Consider the following 21679-nt stretch of genomic DNA (forward strand, 5'->3'; position numbering starts at 1 on the left):
ACAGCCCCTACTCCAGTGAGAAAAAGAACTTGATATCAGGATAGAGTAACTGAGTACCAACTTTCTGGATCACAGACGATGAATGATAACCCGAGAATTTAGACAAATATAGAAAATAACCATTTCAACTGTGCTGCATGAAAGAAAAAATGGCAATATCACTAATGCTTTGTGACAATATGAGGATAGTCTTTTAAGAACAAGAACATTAGTATCGTTCCATCAAAGGCTTTCCTAGAGACTCATACATATGTAATTCTCTTGATATTTTGGGAAACATCTAATACATCTTATAAGTTACCTTGACAGGAGACAAAAAGCATGTTTTCTAGCATTTGATTGAATTAGGAGTGACTAAAGCATTCTTGAGATAAATAAAATCCTGGGTAGTACTCTTGCTTACAGATAAAGCAATGCCTTACAATTTTCTCCCTAGTGATTACTGAATGGGAAAACATTACAGATGAACTATCTGCAAGACCACTGGGATATAGATCTTTTTTTTTTTTTTTTTTTTTTTTTTTTGTAGTGCAACAAGTCTGGTCCATGAGAAAAACTTTTTTTATTTAACAATAATAGTCACGTATTTACCGAGCAACTGATGGTTTATCAAGTTTTTATCACCGTTTTTCCCTTCAGTTAGCCAGATCAGTGGTAATATTCAGAAAATGACCACAACAACAATTGATATATCCCTCTATTTGGACAAACTCTTGTGTACTAGTCTTCTGATCACATCCTAGAGTTTGTCTTTTGAAAGGATAAAGATACAGCATTGATCTTGGTTTTCAAGCTCCTTACTTACTAATGACTCTAAAGACTTAGTCTTGCTGGATGTACCTTTACTGCTCTTTTTCTGGAAAACAGTTCCTGCAAAGAACAGGAGTGCACAGCTGCTCTATTGGCCGGTTTATATAAAAGTTCTGGGATAATCCCAATGTAGAGTACTTGTATTTCTATTTGGCTTCATCTGGTTCATACCTTGACTTTGTCTTACATGAGAAGGAAAGAAGGAAAAGGTCAGTGCAAATGCAAGCACAGCAACTGATAAAGAGTTTAGCAGCTATATTTCATATAAAGACTTTTGTTAGCCCTGCTGAGGGCTTGACTGTGCTAAGGACCAGCAAACACACCTATTAAAAACAAGAAAGTGCTAATTTCATTTTTTACATCTCTTACATGAGTAATAGGCTTTTAGTTTTCTTTTTCCAATATGGCCTTCCTTCTGTAAACTGCTTCTGTGCTTCAGTAGGTAACTAGATTTTAACAATGAGAGTACCCAGCATGGGAAAGAGACCTCTGTTATTTTATTCTCTTTCCTCTACTGTCATGTAATACTGCTTTGAGCTGCCTGGAAGCTTCTGCTTTCCAGCTCACATGTGATTGTTTTCCAGCAGTAGATTAAGTGAAACCTACATCAGTTAAAAAAAAAAAAATGTTTAGGGATTATGTCTGTTTGGTAAACCTATAATCTTTCTCTAATCTTTTCAGCCATTAACACTTTTTATATTCCCCAAATATCACAACAGTATCATGTTTTAACAAAATTTTACTTAGAATTCTGTTTTAATATTAAAATGACACTTTGTTATTGTATTGTTAACTCCTTATGTTACTAAGGATAGTATACCGTGCATGGTCTCAGAAGACACAGTAAATTCAGTCACAGTTTAGCAATGAAGAAATCCCCTAGAGCAACATCAAAAAATATTTGGCTAACTTGGGAGATTAAGACTTGCAGGTTTTCTAAAAACCCTTTCTTTAAAGCTGCTTTCTGTACAGTTTCTTTCAGCCTGCATTATGCCTCAGTTCCCAATAGGTAATGTGAACATGATATTTACCTACCTCAAGGGAACTTTGGGGGATTAAATGAACGAATGGATGTGATAAGTTTGAATTTGTAGTAAAAATGATTAAATGTTAGGCAGGTATCTGCTTGATTTACTTGACTTACAGATCCCAGACTGAAGGCTGACATGTTAAAAAAACTGCATTTTGACTTATAAACTGAAAAACCCAATAACAATTTATTATTACTAGGGAATAAATATGGAACACCCTGAAATCACTTGTATGGTTATTTTCCAGCTGTCATCACACTTAAATTATTTTTAATGATGCAGATATATATCACACTCGGCTGCTTCCCCCCAGGACCCTGCACAGCCTAGATTAAATTATAACTATTCACTATGAATGCATCTGGAACAAGAAATGCATTCCATTTAATCAATGCACATGCAAATAGTCTTCCCATCTGTAAGGAGAAAATGAGTCTGAGGCAATGGAAGATTAGCATTCTCATACTTTTATTTATAATGGAGCAGATTGTCATTTTCAGGCTAGAAGAAATGTTCCCAAAGAATGATGCACAGGACTTTTAATTCCTAGACCTCCATAGGCAGTACAATACCAACCCAACCACTGCAGTTGTAGGGGTCTGATTCAGAGCACAGGTGACCTGCCCTAGGGGAAGGCACGAAGTTGGTGCATCTGGCTGCCAACTGCTCCTCCACCACACTGATGTTGACACTGCTTCTTAAGCAGTTCCTTATTTTTGTTGATCATGGTTTAAAGCAAATGGGCACCAATTTCAGTTTTCCTCAAAATGCTGGGTATATGCTATAAAATGCTATAACAGGGTAGAGCAATTTAGCTGAAACAACAAGCAAAATACTGATTAAATTGGCTGTGCCCTCCCTTAAGGCTTTGATTTCCTAAAGGTGCAGCATGCAACTACAGCTACATGTAACTTACAGCAAAACTTGCTTTGCATTCCCAGAAGATTGCTCCCAGCATTTTGTGGTGCTCATATGCACATGGAGCGTTTTTGTACTGATGCAGTGCAACCAGCAGTGCAAACCCTGACACCAGTACAAGCAAGCAGCCCAAGGGGAATGTAGGCTTCAAGTGCTACTCTATTAGAGATGGGTTTGCAGAATTGTAACTACTGAAGACTGCTTCAAATTACAATGCATTCCCATTTCCTCTCCTGATGACACTGGAAGAGAAACTGGTACATACTACTTTTTTGATAAGGTGGAACTTAATGGAAAATGTTGATCTGTCAAAACCAAAAGTTTGCAGTGAGACTTTTTAGTTTTCAACCAAGTTTAACTAATTCAAAGATTAAATGCCTGATGAGAAATAAAGGAAGACCAAGGGATACAAGCAAAAAAAAGATCCTACCTTTCTCTCCCTCTCTCTCACTTGACAAAAAGGAGATTTCCGAAAGCGTTGCTTTGGGCATGTTAAAAATGAGAATATAGTAAATTTTACCAGCTGTAGATGAGATGCTCTTTCATCTTTCCTCTACTCTCTCTCTGCCTTGTGACAAGGCACATCATTTTAAAGAGTGATACCACTGGATTATGACAACCCACAACTATCCTCCTGTATGTGTTCCCCGTTTTGGCATTAGCATTTTTTTTAATGCCACATGCACTATATACTTAAATACATGCATGCCTTCGCTGAAGTACCAATTTAAACATCTCTCTTCTGGACCTTACTTGTTTTTTCCTTCTGATCTTGTATTGATGAAAGTAATAAGAGCACTTGCTAGAATTCAAATAAGGTTTGAATTCTTAATTCAAATTTAAGAACTTAATTCAAAATTCTTAATTCTTTATTAAATAAAGTCCTGAAATGCATTAACAAACAGAGAAACATTTTTAAATGACTAAATTCTGCTCTCCAATGGATAATCTGAACATTTTCAAATATTGCCTGAGATATAGAAAGCACACTGATGGTTATTCTTGCCTGCAGAAATAATTTCCTAATGTCTAATAAGACTAGTGCAGTCACAGGTCACAATGACTTCTTATTGCCTCAACAACAGACATGAAGAACAGGTTATTCCCTTCCACTCTTAAAAATGCTTTTACATATCCAAAAATTACTAGTACACACCCACACAGCTGTGGATTCTTTATACTAAAAATAAATAAATAATAAATTAAAAAAAAATCAATCTTTCCTTCCTTGTCATACATTAAGAGCATTTGATGATTCTTGTTTGCTTTAGACTCTCCAGCTGGTGAACGTCTTTCCTAGGATGTTATGCCTAGTACTGGAAAGAGGTCCTACCTGTTCTGAGCAGAAGCAAAGATTAATTACTTCTTGTACCCCAAAGGCTATATCCCTATGTATAGTTTTCTGCTTGTCTTTTTATAGTAAAAGTAGGCCTGTTGGCCTACTTTCAACATGAAATTCTGGTTTCAAGTTAAGATCTCTCACAAGAAATTAGGCTACTCAATGACAGAGTGAAATCTGCCTGAAGCAGAATTATTTAAGATCTTATTAGTTACAACTGCCAGTGTTATCAAATAAAACTAAATGAATATGCAAGAAAGGAGCAGATGATATTCACAGTTGATGGATGCATCTCAGTAATATGTATTGGAATAAATAATCTCACACACATCACTGAGGTTTAAATTAACTATAATCAGTTCCAAGAGGAAAAAGTGTATACTTGCAGTTATGCTTGGTGTGTTGCTTTGTAGAGAGGTCAAAGCAGAAATATTAGCCTGTACAAAGAAGTGGACTGAAAGAAATACAAAATTTATAACAGCCTTCTCAAACCAATGATTTTGGTCTATGCACACAAACTTTGAACCTTTTATTAACTATTGCACTGTATCAAAAAAAGACATAGAAAAATTAAAACATTCAAAGTAAAGGAGATGCCAATTATTACCTATGAAAATATTTCCATATGAGGACAGACTAAGAATGTAAAGTATTTAAGGGAGAATTAGATTAGTGCTTAAGGATAAATCACATGGAAGAAGCAAAGCAAGTGGCCCTATCTACATAAAAGAAATAAAGAATCTCAGAATCTCAGGTTCCATATAGCTTCACCTACAAAGCAACTGCTCAGAAATAAGTAAAATAGTGGGGTTTCTTTGACTGGTTGGTTGTTTTTTTGGGTTGGGTTGGTTTGGGTTGGGTTGGATTTGTTTTAATTCTTGAGTCTTCCTCCAAAATACTGTCAAGATAGGCAGATGAATCCCTGATTTGGTCTTTTACAATAATATTGGTTTCATTGAATTCTCTTTAAATAAAGGACAGAGAGAGATCCCTCACTAAAATGTATCCTTACTATAGCAATAATAATGTAGAACTGAGGAGTCATGACCCTGACAATTCATTGCACATGACATGTGGGTAAATGACCATGGTCTTAATACCTTCTCCTGCTGACTTACTGATAAAGTCTCCTTGCAGAAGACAAGCTGACTGAGGCTTTGAGATGAGAGACTTGATTTAAGCAGGATTGAATGAACACTGTCTGATGCACTCCGTTGCCCAGCATGTGGACAAGCACTACTGGCCACAGTTGGAGAGCAAGGTTTGATGATAGTATGGGCTAACTCACAAAACACCAAGATCTAATAGCCAGGCTTAATAACATCATTCTCATCAATAAAGATGGATTAAAAGGCCATAATCATCGCAGAAGTCATCAGAGTAAAGCACCGATTAATGATAAAACTATATCCTGCTGAAAAGACACAGCTGCAAACCTTGTAATGACTACTTATAGGTAAAAATTATTTTTTGTTCAAAATAAATGACAAACATAGAAGGAGCATAAGTCATTGTTGATAAAATATTCTGCTTTACCACTGAAAGAGTGCAGTTTATTCTGAGGTTAAGAATTCTACCTCAGGGCCTTAAATGAGGAGAATTAAGCAGACTACAATGTAGTTCCTTTTTTTTTTTTTTTTTTTTTTTAATTATTATTATGATTTGGCATTGTGATGAAAAGTAATTATGCTCCAGCAAATTTTCTTCTTAGATGTAATTTGGACTACTTATCTAGCCTCTCACATGGGAGCAGACTTGGCAACTAAAAAGAAAAACCTGCTTTTATCACCTTAGAACAACACTTCGTCAGCTTAGCAATACGCAAAGTTTCTCAAGCCCTTGAATTCTGAGTGTTATGCTTAATAATATCACATTTATTCCATGCTCACAAATGTATGTATGAATGTGGCATGAAACTACTTCATTTACTGATACGCAGACAAACAAACTAACAAACTATTAAGTTTTTACCTCAAGCTGACAATGTGCTAAAATAAAAACATGTAATACCAAACTATAACTGAAATACACAGATATTCAGACACAGTGCAGTTCCAGTGGTACAGTGTCCTCAGGTTCTATTGAATCTTCTTCTTAGGAGAAGATTCCTGAAGCATCAGGCTGATGACACAAAAGGGACAAAGTTGTCCTCTCTTCACCCAATACCCTGCATTTAGGGACCACAGGGATGATCAGAGGGCTGGAGCACCTCTCCTATGAAGAAAGGCTGAGAGAGCTGCAATTGTTCAGCCTGGAGTAGAGGAGCCTTTCAGTACTTAAAGGGAGGTTATAAAAAAGATGGAGAGTGACTTTTTACTTGGACAGGTATTGACAAGATAAATGGGAATGGTTTTAAACTAAAAGAGGGATGATTTAGATTAGAAGTTAGGAGGAAATTCTTCACTCAGAGGGTGGTGAGATACCAGAACAGGTTGCCCAGAAAAGCTGTGGATTCCCCATCCCTGGAGGTGTTCAAGGCCAGGTTGGATGGGGACTGGGCAACCTGGGGTAGTGGGAGGTGTCCCTGCCCATGGGAGGGGAGTTGGAACTGGATAATCTTTAAGGTACCTTCCAACCCAAACCATTCTGTTATTCTGTGATTTACAGATAGTGGCATGGTATACTCTTTAGGTTATGAGACAAAGAGCAGCCACGCTAATGACTAAGCATAGTCACCTCATTCATAATCTTTTGGTGGATTTGGAGGAAACCTGTATTCTGTGTCTGTATATGAATTGTTATAGCTTTGAATGTTCTAGGAACACTGGATAAGAAGGATCCACCTGAGAAAAATTAAAGTTATTCATAAGAGAAATTTATTATAGGTGGGTCCATAATACTTTCTGTTTATGGCCTATTTTCATCTTCCACAGAAACCCCACATATTCCCTTAAAAGGAGCATAAGAGCTTTATCATAATACAAGAAACTCACAAAAATATCACATGAGACAGTAGCAGAGATCAAAGGTGTTTCTAACATCCTAAATCCTGCCACAGTAGGGACCTTATTTGACGAAGACACCCAGATGACTGGGAAGTACACCCTATCCCACATAACAGAGCTAGGCAACTCTCAGGTGCTCTGCCCACACTAGCAGTTTGGTCCAGCACATCACTGTGGTTCTGGGTTGATTTGAACTGTCTTCACTCATGGCAGGTTTGTTCTCAAAGTTGTTGTGGCGGGCACAACCCAGATTCCATTTGGAGGAATGAGGAAGCTTCACTCCAAAGACACCTTTGTGCCTAATGCGGATATGCAGGAACAGCGCAATAAGCATCCCACAACACCAGAGGAGCCTTCAGCACACACAGAATTCAAATGTGCCAGTAAAAAACAACACCTAGCACATGTAAGTGCTTCTGAGATGTGTGAATATGAAATACATTGAACCAACTCAAAGGAGATACTCTTAACTGTGTCCCTTCATATCTGCTGCTCATCATCCCATGACCTAAGGTGAAGTGAACATGACAGCTTATTTCTCTGGGTTATGAGCCCCAGTTAATTGCAGTCAGAACTGCTGCAATGGCATGGAGTCCTAGAAAATCATCAGATTTGCCTTGTTCTCCAGAAAACAAATGCCCAGGATACAAGTTATCAGTTCTCTCAGTATTCTTTCTGAGTACCTATTGCAGTTGCAAGATTAAATAGTTCATGGCTCTCATCCCAGTGCCTTCTAACAGATTTTGTCCACAAAGAAGTGTGAAAGGCATTAGGTACCAGTGTCACTCAGAAATGGCATAAAACAGGAGCAGAAACAAGGCTTCACATGGATAATCAGGGCCACTGATAGGCTACCATCATTTGTGCAACATATAAAAGGGCAGTGTTATGCATGCTAGAAAGACAATCTGAAGTAAGTCTTCTGGCACTGCATGTAATAGAAACATCAGAAGCCTATTGTCTACTAACCCACTCCTACTGCATCGAGTTATTTCTTAATAAACACATAGACATGAAATCTGTTAACTGACCCTGTACAACTTAACCTCAAAAGGATGGAAGCACAGAAAATTAAAAAACTACAAAACTGCTGTGGAGAGGACAAGAAATGAATTGCAGCTAGGGAGACTTAAGTTAACATTAGGAAAGCTTTTTAATGGCAAGAATAGTGAGGTAATTGAATGGAACAGTGACAGGGCTGTAGAATCTGATAACTGAGATGAGATCATATTTAAGATCACACTGGATAAAACCGGAATAGTTTAAATGTAATTGAGAATAAGTGAGAGCAAGAAAATGGACTGGATATTTTCTGAAGTCTCTTTGAGCCTATGACCTACAATACCATAATCCTAAACTTTGATCTCCATCTCTGGAATCACTACCTATATTTATTTATCAAGATCCATCTTGAAATAATTTAGGTTCCTCATCCTCCCTGCCCTGTTTGAAAGGTCGTGCCAGAATTCAGACATCATTCCTTTGATGTCAGAAACCTTGTTCTACTTTACACTCTAAATTCATTCAGAACCAATTAATATCCATTTGATCTTAAAGCAGGTTCAGTTTAAACCTGGAATTGTACTAATTCCTGAATGTCTTTCTTAACTGATAACGTATGTTCTCTCTCAGTCTTCATTTAACTATGCTATCTCAAATACCAGAAGTAGTCAAACTGTGGAAACACAGAGTTCCTTGCAAGCAAATTTACTTTGCTACAGCTTCAGTGTCATGATTGCTAAACAACCTCTGGATGATGCCCTCGTTCATTCCAAGCTAGCTCAGCTATCTCTGCTTTTCACTGCAGTTTGTGATGAAGTCATATCTCACATCATGGAATACCTGACATAGAACCAAAAACATAATGTTCTGTCATTTCATATTTTAAATGGGTTTGCAAAACCAAATCTGTCGTTCCCATTGATCCCATGATACAAAGAGGATGTAAAGACCTTCAAACCAGAAGTATTGGGGATTCTTTTTTATGGAGTGTCACCTGATCACAAAGTTCCTCCGAAGAAAGCAACACAGATGAGGAAGTATATTCCCATTAACAGTGATTACAACATTACCACAAAGGTTAGTTACTGACAGAATTGAAAAGAGAACCTGATACAGCTGACTTCTTCCATGCCAGGACTAGAACATATCCCTCGGGAAACAGAAGTGCAACGGGATTGTAAACCATCTTTGCTCTTCTGTCACAATAACAGATCAAATGAAACCTAATTTTGCCTCAGGGATTAGTGGCATGTTCCAGTGAATTCAGTGAAATTGTTCTTGTTAAGCTCACAGTACACTGGAACCTATACAGGAGAAAAAAAAAAAAAAAAAAGAAAGAAAAAAAAGAAAAAAAAAAAAAAACACCACCATAAACTCTTCTCCCTTCTCATTCATCTCACTCTATTAGAAAGCTTGAAGCCAATGAATTTATAACTTATACATTTTTAAATAGTCTATTTTATCTCTATTCTAGAAATGATATAACTTGGTCACACAATACTTTACGTACATGAGTAAAACTAAATTATGGAAGATAAAATTTTATCCTCCCTGTATTCAAAATGAAATACTTTATGTCATATTTTACTGTGTATTTCTAGCATGAAGATAAGATACCATGAAGATAACAAAGTAATCTTATCATCATCTTATATGCACACTGATAGGGGCGTGTTCAGATCTAGCCTTATAGGAGTTAGTCAGGCTTTATTTTGAAACATACACGTAAAGTTTCTACTGATTCTAGGAGCACACTGCAGTCAGTGGAAAACAGCATTTGCCCTGGCAGGGAATGACTCTTCTCATAACTTAATTTGTATAAACATGATCTGAAGCAAATGATGGCCAAATGCAAAAAATATAGCCTGAGAAGAGAAGCAAGTTCCAAGGCTTGTACTGAACAATCTCAGGATCACATTCTGGAAATGACTTCTCAGTTGGCTTGTAGGAATTAATATTTAAATGCTCCAGTTATAGAATCTTGCCTCATGTACTGGTTGCCAATGGTTACTTCCTACATATGTCTCTGTTAGGTTGCCAACATTCCCATTTGTTTTGAATTAGAACAAATACTTGGAAACACAAGAACAACAGGCTGCTAAACTAAGCCAGAGAGTAATGAGCCATGAATCCCTTGGCAATAGTAATGAGAATTTCTAACATTAATGCTTAGTAATGGGAATGATGCCACTGCTGGCATCTAAGTTAAAGGAGCTTAAGAAAGTTGACTTAAACCACTGCAGATGAACTTTAAGTTAGTACCTGAGAAGTTTCAGGAAGTGTTGGTAAAAATATCTTTTGTATTCTTTTTAGTAGTTGCTTACAAACCTAGACTGCAAAAATAATAAATAATGACTCTACTTCTCAAAATGCAGATTTTCAGATCCAATAGAAATTTTACAATGCTTTACCATGCTTCTGAAACCAGTATGTATTTGTGAAAATTTTATAATTGCAAAACATAGTTTATTGAAAAGTGTCCTTGCAATCTAATGGTAATACATTAGCACAGAGTACTGGAATCTCCTCAGAGCTGTCAGAGACAGTCAGAGGAAGAAGTACATTCATTTCTTGTGGTAGTGTCCAAACACAACAATCCTGATAGCTTCTGCATCTGAGTCTATTCCAGTCAAAATATTTATCCAGAATTTCCAAAACTGTAACAGCTCATTTGTATTCATTTTAAAGAGGGGCAGATGCATTCTAGAGTACCACAGACTGAGTATTCTAGAAAACACTTTAAAAATATGGGGAAAAAAATGAATCATCACCACAGTCAGCCACATAAATATCTAAAAAAGCAAGCGCCCACCAAAATAAAAATAATATTTTTTTTTTTCAGCTTTATTTCTTTTCCTAGTAGTATATTTTTACGTACTTGGATACTGGAATTGCAGGCATTTGAAAAAATGTATTAAAGTCATCTACTCTTATAGAAGTTCATGTAAATGTCTTTACATTCTCAGCTGAAGCATGACTTAGTAAAACATTACTCAATACTGGATAGCCTTACTACCCAGACCATAAATATATACAAGAAGGTTTTTCTTCCTTTCATCTTACCAGATTGAAGCAACTCAGTATTAGAGCTCAGCAAATCTGCCTTCTGCAGTGAAGACAACAGTTAGTTCCCTGTGTTTAGGAATGGTCTGTACAAGACCAACACTTCAAGATGGCAGCTGGACAGCAGAAAGAAGGAATGCTAAGGAAAGTATTGTATCAAAGAAACTGCATATCCCCCTCATCAGGCCTTCATCCTGGGACAATGAAGGCATAGACTATAATTGTTCTGAAGAGTTTTGAAAAGGCAGCCCTGGAGAAGCTAGATAAACTAAATGGAAGGCTCCAGAAACCCACAAACTTCAACACTAGCACTTAGCATCCAGCCCCTAAACTGAATGACAGAGCCAAGGAGAGTCTTGCTGGTCCATGGCTGACTTTGTGCATGAATGCTATCATCCTATTTCTGCTGCTACTCTTCATTCAATTACTTTAAACCGTACTTAGGTAGGTAGACATATAGATAGATAGATTAAATAAATAGACAAAAAATCAAGATTCTACTTCATTATTGACATAATTTATATTCTATACATAGTCTCTGTATTAAAACTGAAATGTGTATTTCCCCTTTTTCCTCTTCCTGTATGCTTAAAATCATCTTTTCTATTATTAGTCTTTTCATATCAAAAGACATTTTGCTTAAACTTACAAACCATTGTCATTTGAGCCAATAAAGAGGAAATCCATATTTCTTATGACACGGCAACCTCTATGACATTTGACTCAATTTTTATCATAGTTCACAAGAGGACACACATTAAATTCTGAACAGTATCATGGATTATGTACCTGACTCTCTGAAATTAAATTTCCCAAGCATTAAAGAAGGGAACAAGAGGTTTTCTGTATAGCCTCTTAATATGTTCCCCTGGGAAGACACTTTTTTATTATTATTATATACATATATATATATATATATATATATATATATATATATATGGTTCTTTCTGGAACCAATATATATATATATATATATATATATATATATATATATTGGTTCCAGAAAGAAAATTATAAATGGGAAGATGCAACAGCAATTTGATAATGTTCATTTATTCTTGGGAAATGAAATACTTATGTTTCTGATATGAACTTCAAAGAAACTAGAACTACATTCAAGTTTCCTTTCTGATAAGTTATTTTTATCCTTTAAATAGTATCTGCCACATTTTTATATGGAGGATCCTTTTTTAAATCATCTTGTAAATATCTAGAGCATTCAAACATAAAAACTTGCATTTACATCCATGAGCACCTATAAAAAATTAAAATAGAGGTAGAATTCATAATTTAATAACTTCAGATTGTTACTGTTTAAAAAATAAAAAATAAGTATCTTTTAAATTTTTCCCCTGTCATTTACATTGAAACAACTACATGGTGTTTTTTCAGATATTTTGAGTTGGAGACTAATGGTTTCAGATATGTGTTATACACTCAGTAAGCAAACACTAAAGCAGTTGCTGGTAGTAAACTATCTGATGGCATCATCTTTCCCATTTGCAGACTGAAAACTCTTTCATTCGGAGGATGTTTGTCTAAGAAAATTGCCTTTGCAATAGATAGCTGAAGGCTTGCTGGGCTACCCTGGCCCAGGAGCTGTATCTGTGAAAACCACAGAAAGGCTAGGCAAGGGGACAGCAAACACAAGTCAGTGGTTCAGCTTTTTTGCTGGTTGTAAATTTCGGAGATTTCTCAGTTAAGTTCTTTCAATAACAACCAAATATCTAAGTATCTGAATTCCCTCCCTCCTGGTAGATAGCAAGAAGATTGAGTGTACAATATCTGGTCTCTAAAAAGCACTCCCACTATCAAGAGGTAAACTATATTAAGAAACTCCAGCCATTATAGGGCACCTGATAAACATATGTAAAAGATAAAAAGCAATAAATATCTGCAAGACCACTGAAACATCGTCTTTGGTGAAAAAGCTTTGTTGCCTCTCTTCCTCACGGCCCCAGCTGTGAGCTAAATGGAGCAGGATTTCACCATCACAGGCAATTTTATTCACAGCCGGCACCACCAGCAAATTGCTTTCCAATAGAGGCAGAACTTTATTCTCTTGCTGGCCACCTGAATGTTAAAGAGCAAAGAGGCAGTGGATAAGGCTGAAGACATTCAGAAGAAATACAGTCAAAAGACAGGTACGCTCAGAAAGAGAAATTAGGATCAGCAATAGCTTTTGCTCCCTAACAGTGATACCCCACATAAAATTCATACTTACTAGACTATCAACATTTGTCTGTTCTTTCCCACAGAGAAAAAACAGAACAAATAAGTATGTTTACTCCTCAGGATTTATTTAATTTTTTTATTTTATTTTTTTTTATGCAGGGTTCCCAGTATTCCTTCTGACTTTTGCTCCCATAATAACACAGAATTGTGAGTTTTTCTTACAAGGTAAGAAAATCATTTTGTGTACTGACACAGCTATGAAAAGATCCATTTTAAAGAGCAACAGAAGTTTTAAGAAAATATTACCCAATACCAGCCAGCTGATGAAAAACATTCATCTAGCCATCAACAGCCAGGCTCTGCTTGCTGCCATTTTATTAACAAAATACTAATTTCTGCACAGTCACCCCCTCCAAATAAATAATTCTCAATCAAGTGCCAGTTCCAAATACCACATATGAATGGTAGAATGGAAAAGAAAAATCCAGATAAAACTCACAAGACTATCAAAGCAGCACACCAAGCTCCCCTTTGGGTCCTGTTGCACACACCTTGTTTGGAAATTATGCGGTTAAATTACTATAGCACTTTTGAGTTGAACCATCATTCCTGGTTTCTTTCTAAAGCTCCCTGCAAGCCATAGGCTCTTAGCACATGGAGAAAAAACATTTGCTTCTATTAAACAGTAGCTGCTCTTTGCAGCTTCCTCTCCCCTTGCCATGTCACAACACTCAGCTACAGACTTCCTACCGGGTATTTCTGTAAACAGCATATCAAACACGTTGTTTAATATGATCAGGGTAATTCTTGGTGCTGGCGATAAACACAATTTTTAAAAATTCTGAAAATTTGCCACATTCACCTAGCTGCTTAGAAGTACATTGAGCCATGCTCAAGTTTTGTATTTAAAAATTATTTGTTTTCCAGAGGAATGTCACATCTAACAACTGTTGGCCTTCAGAGCTTTGTGCTGATGTGGAATTACAAGCATCAGAATCAATACGGTGGTCCCATTCTTTCTGTATCTGCCATGCCCATGCTGACAGTGGCACTGCACAGATCTCGTAAACCTCATCCTATCCCTGTGACAGACAAAATTATATTAACTTCTGAGATGGAACTACATTAAGAACTTTATTTCTGCAAAAGCTCTCCTGTGCCTACAGGGCCTTACTCTTAAGGTTTCTAGTAATATTATCAAGAGACTATTGCATATTCATAGCACCTCCCTAGCCATCAAAGTTTAGAGAAGCCTTACTGGTTCTTTGTTGGCTCAGTCAGGTGGAAGTTTAAAGGACCTTGACATTACCTCTGGATGTGATTCAGAATATGATTAGGAGGGGAAAAAAAAAAGAAAAAAAAAAAAAAAAGAAAAACTTTTTCACATGTGTAACAACCAAAATGTTTAGTTCCTATATGTTTCTTTGAAGGGATAAGAAATGGCAAGAACTTCACAAACTTCATAAGGAGGAGTATACCAGAGTTAAGAAAAAGAAGGAAAACAAGGTGCAATTAAGGTGCTATGGAAGACATTTTTTTCTAGTATAGATGAGTGCAAGACATCACTTTGGGGGATTCAGTAATTTCTGAATTGTGAAAATATTCTGTGAATCATTAGAAATACATTGGTTTTCACCAGATGTGAAATCCACATAGTGTGGTGTGCCCTTGGTGTGCTATCAAGAATTATTCTAATTGTTTCATAACCTAGAACAATGTAAAAAAGCTCAAAAATATTAATTTATCAATAATGCTGACAACATACATTGTAGCTTTATAGAAACACTCAGAATAGTTGTTGAATATTAACAATGCATGACATTTTAAAAATACCTGACATTATTAGTTCACAAGTTTGCTAGTTTTCAGTCCCATTTGCTGCCAAAATCATTCCCTCCCACAATTTTATCATGTTTACATTGATGATTTACCATTCATCAGTCATTACTTTAACAGTGTCATCTCAATGTCTAGACAATATTTCATGTCCCTCAGACTCTGCAGTGCACAATAAATCTGATGGCATGTTGAGTAGTAGCCACTTATTAGAGTTAACAGAGAAGTTACTGTAGCCAGAGGTAATAATGAGAATTCAGACATTGATGACCATCATGCAAAAGTGTTTAATGTAAAAGCTCTGTGATCTTTTATTCTGGCAAATCTGCATCACCTGTTCTAATGTCAGATTTTGTTACTATGGCACTCACAAGAAATGTGCTTAGTAATGAACAATTGAGATCCAGGAGTTCCATTTCAATCTTCTCTTTAACGCTCATGTGGTAGGTCATAGTGAGAGCTATGTTGGCAACAGATGCTTGCTAATGATCAGCAAAAGAAAAAAAAAAAAAAAAAAAGACCAAAATGTGAGTTCCCTCAATCCAGATTATGCATGTCATTACAAAGGTTCCACAGTTTGTGACTTCACTAACAACATATCCTAACTATTTCTGTGCACAGTTCATGGGATTTAGGTTTGTAGCTAGCCTGGTTTTTAGGTTTGTCTGCTAGCCTGGCTTAGATTACACAGCCAAGTGCCATTCTGTTCTTGCAAAATCTCAAAACTTGGAAAAACAGAATCAGTTTTCAAGTTTAGAGATACTGCTAGGGAAGGCTCTATGTGGGGAGTTCATGAAAGGACAAAGTTTGTGATTTTTTTTGCATCACCAGCAAATGTGGAAGAAAAATGCATTTGTTACTCACTACGGGGATAAATTAAATATAAACCAATAAGGACTTTAAAAATTGATAAAGTTCTGAGCTCACAATATGGTTCTCTTCTAACTCTTGCTCCTAATCCCTCAGATATACATTCCCACAATACCACCATATACATTCCGAATTCTCAAGAACTTGAATGTAAAATTACTTAAAAGTCACTTTTTACACTGATTTGAAACCTGCTTTCTTCACATCAGAGACTAGTAAAAGCATTTCACAGCTCCACTTGAGAGTGATAAGAAAAAAAAAAAAAGATAAATATGAGACAAAATAATAATAATTTTTAAAACATTATATAAAAGATTATTCTATTGCTAAATAAAAGGTGGATCTAATTTAAACTATGCTGTAGCTTGGTATGATGAAAACAAATTCAAACAAATCCACAAACGTCCTACTTTATGGGGTAAACATATCACAAAATGTGGCTTAGAATATTATCATAATTTAATGTATAAAAAGGCCAGATAACTTTACAGTTAGAGCCCCATGTACTGAAATCAGAGGACAAACTCCTATTGCTGTTAAGTATTTTTAATCAAGATTATTTTACTAGAATACAACGGAAGACTTTTGATCTGGAACTCATTAGTTCTTATTCTTTTCTCTAATATTGTTACCACAAGCTTTCTCTAGGCACAGGGGACAGCTAGCTCTCAGCTTTTAATGTTAATTGTGGTAATCTCCGTAGATATCATCACCTCTTCTCTTAATTCTGAATGTAGGCATAAAGTATCAGTTCAGCTTTCTACTACAGTAGCATAGTTCACTGAACTCTAGTTGGTTTTGTTTTTGTTTTTTTTTTCCCCCTTTTTGAATGACAGCTTCCTCTTTAAAGCTTCTATATATGTATATATAATCAGTAATTAAAAAAAATTGCTTTAGAATGACACAGAAACATACAACAGAAGGGTATTTTATTTTCTGAATGAATTAAAAAACAGTTAAACTAGAAATGAAACTCTTCTCCAGTTAAAGAGTAAAAACAAATAAAAGCTCTCTCTTGCATTTTTCCAGTTGCATAATTCAAAGGTAATTCTGACTTCATACTGAACTGAGATGGACATTACTCATTAATGTAGGCTTGAGTTGGGGTACAGTATCAAGACAAAGACACTTAGCCCTGGGTATCTACAACTGTGGGTGTTTTCAGACACAGCAATGCTCAATGCATTGCCTAATTACAGCTTTCATAACCTCTGAGATGTACTAGAGCATCTGGATCATCTGTGTGGGCCTCACAGATACAACCAAAGAGCTATCATGAACTGTGTTCCTGTACTGCAGCAGCTGAAGGCCAGACAGTAAACTCTAGATCATCTCAAATAACACTAGACATCAAATTTCAAGCAACAGGACACGAGAATTGGATGTTTAAAGTATCATTATAAATCAATGAAGATCTCATCAGCATACTCAATGTAGTTTGCAGATCTATTCAGTCCTTCAATTCACTCTAAAGTAGACAGCTACTCACCAGTGAGTTGAACTGCTCTATATAGACATCCAAAGTAAGTACTTAGCCTCAAACTGAGTCCTACCACAAATGTCTTTTAAGTATACCTTTAAATTCATCAATACCAACGTTGTTGCAACACTCAAACAGCAATAAATGCAATCCAGTTAAGTTAAATTAAGTTTTCTTTTCTCCAGTGAGCCTCAAGCAAAACATATCCAACCAGATTCTTATCTTCAACCCAAACTATCATCAGATAGTTTCATATCAATCAAATAAATGCTCAATTCTTCACAGAAGAATTACTAAACTGTTGTTTAGCTTTATCTGACAAGATTTCATTCAAATTCACTAAAAGGATTGTTCACTCTTAGACTGCTCTGCATTAAGAAGCAAACTGTGGAAAGTGCGGATGGTCAGGAGAGCCACATAAAATGTGTACCCCTGATCTGCACTAAAATCTCAATTTAGATATGCAAGTGAATGAGGTATAACCCAAGGCAAAATCCAGATGCTTCTTGTTTAGCCTCTTGAGGCATTAAAGCAGTGTTCTGCTGATAAATGCTGACCTTTCTTTTGTCTGTAGTAATTCCCAGAGGTGGGAGGGTGGTAAATATGGATCTGGGGACCTAACAACAGTCTGAAAATAGAAAACTGTAACAAGATGGCCCTTGCTTTCAGTGATATGTGTTCCTATTACCTAATTCTGCCATCAAGCATCATTGTCTCCAACATATTATTTAAGGATTTTGAAATTTCAGGTGTCACTCCCTCTTCATCCTTATGCAGAGCTGTTCTTCTGAGAGCTACAGAAGAATATTAATAAGTATAAGTCAGATAACACCTATGAATTATGATGTTCCACCTTTCACAGATGGAACTGATACAGCATTAAAGTGACCCACATTTACTGACTTTGTGAAACCACCTTCTCCCAGAAAAGATGAAATAACTCATCTTTGTGTTGGAAAATTACTGTGTCCTAAATGAACTGTTCTGCAATTTAAGGCATCTTATTACAATAATACCTAACACAAAAGAGAAAGGGACTTTTTCTTTTCTTTTCTGAATCAGATTTAAGTGATGTGTGTCACTATATTTCAAAAAAAAAAAAGTGAACACTAACACTAGCATCAGTCATGACTCTATAGCTGCAGGTGAACTCCATTTCACACTTAAAAAAATAATTAAAATCCTATTATGGTTTAAAAATGCACCACATATTCTCCAACCTGTAAGTCTAAAAAGTTCACTGATTTATGAATGAATATACACTGAATTAAAAAAAAAAAAAAAATCTCAAAGCATTGCTGTCATCCTCAACATTATTCAGAACGACTTTTGGCAACATTTCATGCCACTACAATCCATTTAAAATTTAAGCACATGTTTTAAAAAGAAACAGTTAACAGCAGCAACTGCTTTTAATCATTGTGATTAGCCAGATGACAAGTAAATCATTTCACCAGCACACATGGGAGGCCATTTTGTCAGAGAAAAACTTTCCTCTCTAACTGATTTACACATGGCAATCCTATTAACTGTAACAGATCAGCACCAATGTAGAGAACAGACACATCACAGGTTTTCCCCAATAAATAACTTCTTTCCAGCTGCCACTGTTCTTTGCAGATCTTACAGCTAGTGGCAGTACTCAGAATCTGTGCTCCTAAAGCTCCCTGTGGTACCGCTGCTTTACGTGGGCAAATGTAATCTCAGCTGGGGAACAAGACCAGACCATAAACTAAGCTTTCAGCTGTAAAGACAGAGGGACTGCTGCTTAGCTTTTGCTTGTTTGTGTGTTGTTGGTTTTGGATTTTTGTTTGTTTTGTTGATACTAATGTCCACAGTAGTCTTCCAAATCAATAAATCCATAAAAAATAATGGCATTTTCATTAGCTCACTTTAACTGCTTTAACTGAAGAAAAAAAATACCTCAACTAGCCATTAGCTTTGGGCTGCTGTGTTAATAACCAGTGGAAGGGTGAAACTGCCCCCAGCTGTTAACATCTGAAAAATCATTTAAGGGTGCATATCTTCAAAATATTAATAATTACATGACAGCACAGGGTATGCTTACTTAATAGAGCTTAAAGAAATTAGATAAGAATTCCTGAAGATGTACATGTAAGGCTTCCTTGCAGTGAAAGTATGTAAGATGGGAACGCAGGAGATCCTCATCTGGAATTGACTATGCAACACAGAAAATTTTATCCAAATATTCTTTAGTGGAATCTGCAGCTTTTTACCTCATCTTGGAAACATAGTCATGCAGATAAGGAAGTATTAAATGGATCACTGCTGCCTCTGGAAATAAAGATAAGTTAGCCTTTGGTGTTTAAATATTCTTTTTCTGACAGCTCTTCCTCTTTCTCACAAACTTCCTCTGCCAAGTTAAGATTATTTGGGATTGACAAGTTTCTGCTTTGGAGGAAACAAGATCTTTTCTCTGATAGGACGCTGGAAATGGATGCTTAAGATATACAGATAACAATCTGTCAGGAGTATTATATAGCTTGAGGAGGTCTCCGGGGAATGGTACCAAGTCACATGAATACCCACATATGCCTGACACTATTTATGAATCTGTATTATTCCAGAAGACACCAAGAAAAGAAAATCTTTCTGTCATACGCTGCAACTCTCATAAGAAAAAAAACAGTTCTGCTTCCTACACTACATAAGGGTTCAGATAAAACAGTAGAAGGAGGCAGGAGAGTGAGGCTGGAGTAGCCGAAAGGGTAATCTGTAGAAATTCACACAAAGGAATGGTAAGACCCAGTGAAAGTATAAGCATCTGATATTTTCAAAAAATAAATATTCTCAATAAATAAATAAAATAAATAATGATCCTAAGATCATTAACTATTCCGTAAGCAACCTCAGCTCATCAGCTGCACATGGCATATCAGGTTTGCCAGTACTGATGCTGATAATCAATCAACAAACTTATTGTCACATCCACAGATGGAGACAAGGTCAAAGTTACAAATGGTCCCCAAGTCCTCAGTGCACAGTTAGCCACCAGTGCCAAGTCTGCTGCTCTAAACACAGCCTCTGCTTTATGTACAGCCCTGAAGAATGCTTACTATCTTTTCTTTAAGTCTTACTGGTTCCTAATTCAGGCAGCATGCTTCACTAGTGAGCACGTCAGACTCATTTCAGTGCAGGCTTTAGAGATATCTGTATCTTATTCTGCTTTACCTCACAAAGCAGCAATGGCTCTAGTAGCACTTCTTGAACCCAGCACTACAAAGATGAGTTACAATTACAGGAACCCAAGTTTACAGAGGTCTTCCAGACTCAAAAAGAAGAAGGAATCAGTTAGACTCAACAGAATCCCACAGAAGTAAATGCATTTTAAGACTTAACTCAATTTTACTTTTTTTTTTTTTTTTAAGGGAATGCATTCATTCTGTTTAAGAAGCAGAAGTCATCTATAAGAAATGTCACTAATTGCCATTGCTTCCACAAGTAAGCAATAACACGATGCCCTAGAGTTCTGGTCCAGGAATATATTCTTTTTGTTTCCCCAAATTATGTACTTTGTTAAAATAATCCTAAATACAAAAACATTGGGTATACATGTGTATAGATGCATATTTACAAACACTTGAAGATAACAGTTCCTCAAAAATTTATCCATAAATTAGTGATAAGCATTTTCATATGTGATGCAACTCATACAGCTTTTCATAGAATGCAGGTATCCTTGAACTCCAAAACTCTGCATTTTATTGAGAGAGAAAAAAAAAGAGACATTTAATTGCAAAGAGGTGTTTAGTCTTTGTGCAGCTTTTCTGAGGAACTGTTGCATGCATATTGCCATTGGCCACTTCTAATTCAAAGTTTGCTGATATCATACTGATTTTCTGTTCGAATACTTGACACAGGCCAAGGCATGGACTTGTATTTTACCTGGAGTAATGGATAGCCTGATGTCCTGCAATATTAAAATAGAAGTCAGTTGTATGTTTCATCTCATCAGTATGTCCAGAGACTTCAATCCAGTGTGTTATTGGGAGGCAGTAAACTCCATCGACTACATTGCGCTCATCGTAAACACAGTTTCGATCATGATGGGGCCCATTACCTAGAATAGAAGAAAGGACGACTGCAGTCTGCATATACTGAAAATCTTCCAAATGATCTGCAGGTGCTGCAAACTGAGTATTTAAGGTGAGCAGTGGTGTTTGCTACCTGTTCAGACTACATTTCTAGA

The 21679-nt window shown here is 36.2% G+C and overlaps 1 protein-coding gene across 2 annotated transcripts in view; it reads right to left on the reverse strand.

The window, feature by feature from the left end:
* The window catches only part of EPM2A (EPM2A glucan phosphatase, laforin), a 57417-nt gene that overhangs the window by 8101 nt on the left and 27637 nt on the right, over positions 1 to 21679 (reverse strand). For both annotated transcript variants that reach the window (XM_084513511.1, XM_084513510.1), the window contains exon 2: positions 21376 to 21550. In XM_084513511.1, the coding sequence (XP_084369637.1) occupies positions 21376 to 21437 (62 nt within the window). In that variant the 5' untranslated portion in view covers positions 21438 to 21550. The remainder of the gene's footprint in view (positions 1 to 21375; positions 21551 to 21679) is intronic.

Source organism: Aythya ferina (genome assembly GCF_964211825.1).
Source record: "Aythya ferina genome assembly, chromosome: 3".
Lineage (NCBI taxonomy): Eukaryota > Metazoa > Chordata > Aves > Anseriformes > Anatidae > Aythya > Aythya ferina.